Source organism: Bos mutus, chromosome 16, assembly GCF_027580195.1.
Source record: "Bos mutus isolate GX-2022 chromosome 16, NWIPB_WYAK_1.1, whole genome shotgun sequence".
Lineage (NCBI taxonomy): Eukaryota > Metazoa > Chordata > Mammalia > Artiodactyla > Bovidae > Bos > Bos mutus.
The window spans coordinates 60,914,575-60,922,821 of record NC_091632.1 but is presented as its reverse complement, the minus strand read 5'-3'; the positions used below and the strand labels follow the sequence as shown (position 1 = coordinate 60,922,821).

At 41.7% G+C, this 8,247-nt stretch overlaps 1 protein-coding gene across 1 annotated transcript in view; it reads right to left on the bottom strand.

Moving 5' to 3' along the window:
• Window positions 1-443: 443 nt before the first annotated feature.
• DUSP10 (dual specificity phosphatase 10) overlaps window positions 444-8,247 on the bottom strand; it is a 41,116-nt gene continuing 33,312 nt past the window's right edge. Inside the window, exons 3-4 of the mRNA XM_005905554.3 lie at window positions 5,462-5,833; window positions 444-1,749 (exon numbers count right to left, since the gene is read on the bottom strand). Of these exons, the coding sequence (XP_005905616.1) occupies window positions 1,484-1,749; window positions 5,462-5,833 (638 nt within the window). The 3' untranslated portion in view covers window positions 444-1,483. The remainder of the gene's footprint in view (window positions 1,750-5,461; window positions 5,834-8,247) is intronic.

Below are 8,247 nucleotides of genomic sequence, written 5' to 3'. Positions count from 1 at the left end.
CCAAAGGTGCCAGGTGGGTAAGTGACAATGGAAGGGGGATATCAAGACCCCCACAATATTGATATTGTAGGGGTCATATTGTAGGGGTCACAGACATTGATCAAAGAGCCACTGGGGAGATAAGAGAATTCTAACCAATCAATCTGGCAGTGACCTGGTCACCAAGGCTCAAAGGCTGCTGTCAAACCTCACACCTTTTTCAAGGAGATTACCTGAGGTTTCCCCTTTGTAAGAGGAATTACATTGGCAGAAGTGGATGGCAGGACTGTGACAATAGAGGGGACCATGACCTGGCCGACTAGAGCTTTTTCACTTCCTTGCTAATTCTCTCTGCTTCACACTGAGGCCAGAGAATATTTCCTTTCCCTCATCTCTCTATCCCTGTATCAAAAATTTGTGTTTACTTCCAGTTACGTTACATGGACAGCTTACAAGAGGTAAGAGATGCTTGAACTTGAATTGAGGAAAAGAAGAGGAAATAGACACATTTCCAAATGATTTTCATTTATATAATGAAAATAAAATTTTTACACAATCAACAGAAACACACCAAGATTTTTTGCGAAAAATATTTTTAAATAAATTTTTGTCTTTTTTTTTACATTCTGATATACATATGTAACAAGGTTTATGGCACTGTAACCAGAATCAAATCAAAGAGAAAAAAAAAAGGAAAAAGGTGGGAAAGAAAGTAACTGGTTTTGTTTAATTCCTTTCTATCTCCAAGCTGGCAACTTTGCACTATTTGTCTATTTTTCAGCTGCCAGCTCTAACTCATTTGCACACTCAAAACACCATATTATTGCACAAGAAGCCAGTGAAGGCATATGGTATAATGGTCAGTTCCTTGCTATTTGAAAAAAAAAAAATCTCTTAAACACAGAGAGGGAAGAAAAGTAATCCAGAGTATGAAACACACAAAATCAACAGTATCCTTTGTCTCTTTAAAGAATGTGAAGGGTTCTTAGACCACTTAAGCTGCCCTGGTCTTCTCTTTGCACCAGTGAGCACAGCAGGGCTTGGTTTGGTTGGGTTTTTGTTTTCTATAAGGACAGGTCAGGCAGATCCTAGGTCTTCATGATTCAATTCTTTTCTACTTACTTTGGGTTCTTTTTAATTGGTTTAAAGTATAGTGTCTTCGGTCTATGAACCTGCACAGACTAGTTAATCGTAAACTCTACAAATAGCTTAAAAGGAAAAGGGGAAGAAACAGGTTTTATGATATTTTTATTGTTGGCTTAAAAAAATGACTTCTTTAGACTCCCTGCTTTGTCAGTTGGTGGGAAGTAAATCTCAACGGCATCAAAAGTTAAATTCTTCTCACACTGGTTAAAAATAAAGTTTTTAAACAAGTTTGTTTCCATTCACAAACTTTACCCCCATCTAAAAAAAGAAGAAAAAGAAAAAAAGAAAAGAAAGAATCCATACTCCTTCCTCTTCATCTCCTAATGGAGAACAGTCATCCTTTCCAGCCAGACTATGGTCACACAACTGTCTCCACACCCATCAGCTTTGGTGTAAGGATTCGTGGTGTCACACCATTGTTCAGGTCTTCCTCAAACTCCAGCAACTGCCCCATGAAGTTAAGGTTTGGGGAAATAATTGGTCGTTTGCCTTTGACAAATTTATAAGCATCAGTCATGGTCATCCGCGTGTGCTTCATCAAGTAGGCGATGACGATGGTGGCAGAGCGGGACACGCCCGCCTGACAGTGGATGAGCAGCCCCTTCCCACACTGGTGAGCTTCCTCTGGAATGAGGGAGAAAAGCAAGAGGTGCAGGGCAGGGGACAGAGAGATGGAAGGAGAGAGGTTAACGTTTATCTAGACTTGATGATGTCATATTCTGTAGAGAAAGACAACATGAAAATGGTTTGGGAACTAAGTATAATGTCCTACTTAATTGTGTCTGTTTATGGCACAACCTCCAGAACTGGCTAAAAGCAGCATTAGCTTGAATAAGAAGCTTATTTTACATTTAGAGGGATGAGTAGGTGAGAGTCATTCACTATAATAGTGGACTTCACAGGTGATGGTGGTCAACTGAGGAATGAGTTGTGACATAATCAGCCTAAATGTAGTCACTGGTGAAGTAGACCCTTCTGATTAAGGATGTTAATTCCCATCGTCACACTGTGTCATTTATCGAAGCTAGTGTTATTAACAATGTCTCTCCTACCTGTGATAGAGAAAAAGCACTTCTTTTTTTTATATTGTAGAACTGCTCTGTACAGGAACTAGTATTAAATAGATAAGAGTGTCACCTCCATCTGAACTGTCCAATCCCCTCACATGCATACATGATGTTCTAACATGGTAATGATATGGATGACGGAGGAATTCCAGTGCTGGCTCAGAATCCAGGGCAATCGAAAAAGATAATACTTTAAAGGTTTTCAGATATATTAAAAACCCAGGAGAACAGCTTGTGGGCACTGTCTGAATGGATTCTCAGTGACACTTCTAAACTATTGGGTTGGCCAAAAAGTTCGTTTGGGTTCTTAGAGTATACAAATACCCAAACAAATTTTTTGGCCAACCCAATAAAAGTCATCCCAAAGACAGTATCCCTGAAAAATATACCAATTAGAAGATTGGGAAAGGAGTATGTAAAGGAGAGCCAGATTTTAACATAAACTACTTCTACTGGTTACCCACTCATAGATCAACAAAACAAACATTGAGCAAATTTTCAACTTAAAAATTCAGAGATTTGACTTACTTCTTATAGATAACAGTATTTTACAAAAGCATCTCCTGTTTTCAATTTCTTCTTTTTAGCACACACTATTTAACGGCCTCCACCCCCAGAGTGGAAAGCATGGGGGTAAAGAAGATGAGCCACAAAGGGCTAGGTCTGGCCATGGTTCCACCTCGTAGAGGACCTTGCGTGAATCCTGTAACTGCTCAGAGGCTCAATCCTCCTATCTGAATAATGGGAGTAATACTAACCAGGCATAGGGGAATACAGGAATAATATCAGCCAACGCAGCAATAACCAACTGTCATAGTTAAATCCTAAACCTAGACTCTGCTTAGTTTACATCAAACTCTCTGTGGATGCTATTATGTTTCTAAAACAGGGTGTATTTTTCTTAAAGCAAGACTGTAAGATTTCAGTTTACTCAATGATATAACAATGAAAATTTAAAAATTGTGCCTGTGCAGGGTGTGATGTGGAATTGTTTCCAGCCTTTAATGTTATTTATTTTTGTTTTGTTTTGTTTTTAGAAAACCAGGTAAGCCTGAATAATTTATAAGGAATGTGGATGCTTTGATTGAAATCCTTAGACCCTAAGCACATCTTATGCTACTCATTAAATAGAAAACAATTTCTTAACTTCCCCCAACTGGAACTAAGACAAAAAGTTGTACTCATGACATTATATGTCAACCAGGATGTTCCTCATCTACTTGGATGCAAACTTTTCTCCCTTGGGGCTCAAGATTTGATTCAGATATCATTAACAAAGAGTTTAAGGTATCTTTGCATCCACAAGCATTATGCATTAGAACTATTGTAACACTTGACTTACAGAAAAATCCAAACAAATTTTCTGGCCAACCCAATAATAGAGCCTTGTAAACACTGCCCACACTTCTGGCCCCAGTGTCTGGCCTTGGAGTCAAGAGCATTAGGCTCTGGTCCCTTCTCTAACACTAAAGTTCCTACAATCTAGGAGAAGTCACTTTACTTTTCTGAGTTCAATGACCATTCAGAATTTCCTTCCAGATTGAACATTTCATAGGCCTGCAAAACCAGGCAAGATCAGCAAGAAAATGCCTGGGCCAAGTGACCAGAGCTGCCAACTCTACAGCAAATCTACCTACTTCAGTGGCTGATAAATCCAAGTTTTTGTGTTTTTTTTTCTGACAAAAGAGTATTGAACTTGAGTGCATTCTTCCTGAGACAGAGGCCAGTGACAACTTGCTACAATATTTAGGAAAAGGACTGGGTCACTCTTTTGTAGTAAGAAAGACTAGAGTCACTTGAGAAAAAAATTGTTGAGTGCCAGGTCCTCTCCAAGTGATCATTTAAGCCTTGCAACAGTTTGAGGCTTAGAAGCAGCAAAAGTTAAAGTTGAGGATTAGGGTTAGGCTGGTCGTTGCTTCTCTGTGGAGATTAAAGCCTGCTGCTGCTAGAATTTTCTCTCCTTGGGAACTACACGGGCTATACCATTCGCTCTTTCCTACTTCAATGAGCCTGGATGAACTAAGGAAATCTAGTATCATCTCATGAGCGCTCAACCTCACACGCTTTGGCTACACAACTTTTAAGAATGGAGAGACAAAGCAAACAGAAGGGGAATACTACTCCCCACTCCCCCCACCACCTTCGCACTGATGTGATACATAAAGATGTTCACTATAGCACTATGTTTCTGAAAAATATCCTTCAGAAACGATCCTTCAGCAAATGCTACCTTGACCTCAAGCATTGGCAATTAACTCAAGGTAAGATGAGATGGCTGGATGACATCACTGACTCGATGGACGTGAGTCTGAGTAAACTCCGGGAGTTGGTGATGGACAGGGAGGCCTGGCGTGCTGCGATTCATGGGGTCGCAAAGAGTCAGACACGACTGAGCGACTGAACTGAACTGAAGGGAGACATGGATAAGCTTAGAAGTCTGTGTCATACTTACAATACAGCCAGCACTCAGTACCTGCAGGGCATCGCTTCCTGCATCCCTCTACTCCTGTGGATAAAATCCACAGATGTTCAAGTCCCTTTATATAAAATGGCACAGTGCAATCAGCCCTCCATATCCAGAAATTCCATCAGTGGTTGGCTGAATCTGCAGAGGTGGAACCTGTGGATCTGGTGCTGTGCTATGCTTAGTCATTCAGTCATGTACAACTCTTTGCGACTCCATGGATTGTAGCCTGCCAGGCTCCTCTGGGGATTCATGGGAAGCCCATGGGGATTCTCCAGGCAAGAATACTGGAGTAGGTTGCCATGCCATCCTCCAGGGGATCTTCCCAACCCAGGTCTCCCTCATTGCAGGTGGATCCTTTACTGTCTGAGACACCAGAAAAGCCCACCAGAGGGCAGGCTATATTTAACTCCCTACAAGATGCCAAGAAATCTCAGTAGACCATATACTCACGCACCTGTTTTGGCCACCAACTTCTTCCTTTCTACCAATTCTTTCGATATGATGTCATAGAACATCTCAATGCTAACCCCTGCCACTTTTTCACTGGGAACTGGAGACATGAGGTGGTCTCACTGAATGGATTCCCAACCCAGTTGAATGACTGTACTTTGATAACCATGGCTCCAAAACACTTGCTGGGTTATGACTTAGGAGAATACCCTGCACCAGGTGGGGGAGCCCCAAAACACTTCCGTGGAGCTTTTCTGCAACTCAGGCAGAAATCTCGGACCTGCTATCAAAGCAAAAAAGCCGGAGGGAAAAGGAAGCCAGAAGACGAGACTTCCCCATGGGAGATAGTTACCGATGAACTCAAAAGCCTCTTCAAAGTACTGCCGCAGGTTCTGCTTGTTGCTGTCGGTGGCCGGCAGCCGCTTGTAGTTGAACAGGCCTTTCTCGTAGTGGTAGAGGGGCAGGTGGGTGGTGACGTTAATGACGTAGCCAATGTTCAGGCGCTGCATCGTCTCCAGGTCCTGAGCGTCCTGCTCGTTGCCAAGGAACAGGAAGGGCAAGATGGGTGTCAGCTCCGCGTTCTCAATGTCGGGGGTGCTGGGGATGGATTGAGGTAGCATGCTCGAGGCCGCAGACGCGCCGCCCCCCACCTCCCGGCACTCTTGGAGCTGGAGGGAGTTATCACAGAGGTTTTCATGGTTCTGCTTAAAACTGCTAAGTCCACCTGCAACACAAACACAGGAAGTGAGAATGACTCCCACCTCGAACTTCAGAGCTGTCAGAAGAATGAATGCGTGTAGTTGCTTATTGCATTTTTAGAAAGAAAATCAAAACACAAATGAAAGTCCCTTGGGAGACCCAGGACAAATTTTGGAGGCTGCATGCAGTACTTTGGAATTGTGCCTTTTATACAAACTGGGGCATGTTCCCCTGGAAAGAGTTCCACGAAGCATCAGGTAATTTCATTAGCCGCACATTTGATCTGCCCCTAAGAGTCATATGCTCAGTGGCCTATATACAGCCTTGCACTTTAGGAGCCCAGGAAGGCACAGATGACTTCCTCGGGTGTAGAATTTCTGCCAGTAACTAACTGGGCAATGGAGGTGTGTGACTTGCACCCTTTGTAAGCTCACCTCACCCAGAAGGCCAAGTTTGCTCCCAAACAAGAGAGTGGTTACAAGCAAAGACCTTAGAAGAACCCAGATTATCTTGGTTATAATCCCAGTTCCACCACTTCTTGGGTCTGTGATCTGGATAAGTTAATTTCTCTTTCTTGGCCTCAAATTCCCCATCTGTAAAATGAGGGTAATGGCATATACCTCTTAGTATGATTAGGAATCTGGTATACAGGGATCCAGAGGAGGCAATGGCACCCCACTCCAGTACTCTTGCCTGGAAACTCCCATGGATGGAGGAGCCTGGTAGGCTGCAGTCCGTGAGGTCGCTAAGAGTCAGACTTGACTAAGCGACTTCACTTTCACTTTCATGCATTGGAGAAGGAAATGGCAAGCCACTCCAGTGTTCTTGCCTGGAGAATCCCAGGGACAGCGGAGCCTGGTGGGCTGCTGTCTATGGGGTCGCACAGAGTTGGACACGACTGAAGTGACTTAGCAGCAGCAGCAGCATATAGGGATCCATACAAAGTATGCAAACCTCCCCCTCATCAAATGCAAATCATTTATGAGAATATATATCTTAAGGAAATCATCTGACCAAAGATATCCAGCTAGATGCATAAAGATGTTCACTATAGCAGTATCCGTTTTCTAGAAAGGCCAAGTAAGAAACAAAACCATTTTTGAAAAGAGAAAAGTTGTCAGTCACCCAAGTGCAATATTATGTAGCCATTCAGAGTTGTGAAAGGACCATGAAAATAAAGACTATGTTTCTATTTAATATTAAATGAAAAAATCTGATTCAAAAATGTTCACCATCCACATGATCAAAAGCTAAAGAACCATGCAAAAAAGAGCACTAGTTTAAATTAGGAAATGTATGGATTATAGTCTATTGCTTAAATTTTTTCTTTAATATTTGTTAGATGTGTTTGTGGGTAAGCCAAAAGGATTATTATGAAGGTCAGATTACACAGTGTACATGTAAGGGCTATGAAATCAGAGTTGACAGTATTACCTACTCAGTGAGCTCTAATTCTTATCCATCAGACACACTCTGGCCTTGCCTTTGAACACAGGCAGAAGCTGGAGATCGCCTAGAAGCTGAAAGTCATCAGAACACATTTACCACTCCCTCTCTCCTCCAGACGGATGCCTTACTTCTCTCTTGATAGTTTGAGGAGATAAGAGAAGAAACATAAGTGTGAACAGGATATGGTTGTGTTAAAATAAATAAAGGAAGTTGAACTGTTCACCAGTTTCTGAATCTATGTCCTTCTCCATTTCAAGTCTCATCTCTGTCAACCACATCAGGAAGCTTCAGGCTGTACCCCAAGACCAAGTCTCAGTGCGGCTCACAGCCAGTGCACACAAGTTGTAAAAACCCGGGAAATCATTATTTTTATTAAGATGCAGCCATGACTCAAAGTGTTTTGAAAGGAGTAGTATCATGACCATCTGTGTCTAAGCCTATTTGAAAAGAAAAACAAGAGCTACAAATTCATTTTAATTAATTTCTAGAATTAAACTCTGCCTTTACATCTTATTAGTTTATTCTGCTATGAAATAATGATTAAAATAAAAAGTTTGTCTGGATCCAAAGGGATCATTTTTCAAGCAGACGGAAGAAATGGAGATTATCAGTAAAAACTTCATTAGTGAATATACCTAAACAAGAATTTGAAATTACCCACCGTCACCAACACAAGCTCCATGAAAGAGACTGAAGAGTTATTTAGAAGTTTGCTCAGCTTTGGCTCCATAAAATCCTAGTAAACAGTTCCACACCAGTTCTGTAATGGGAACCTAGTTCACTTTTTTTTTTTTCCTTAAGAAAAAGACAGTTGTTACACTTTTCCATATAAGATGAGAGGACAGAACAACAAAACAAACTCAAAAGAAGCCTTTAGGGGGTAGGTGGGGGGGCAGGGAGACTTCTCTGTGTTCTTATTTAGGGTACTCAAGCTGTAATTTGTCTTAAAAGCAGCTAGTTTGGGGGAAAAAAATGCATGCCAGAAAACCA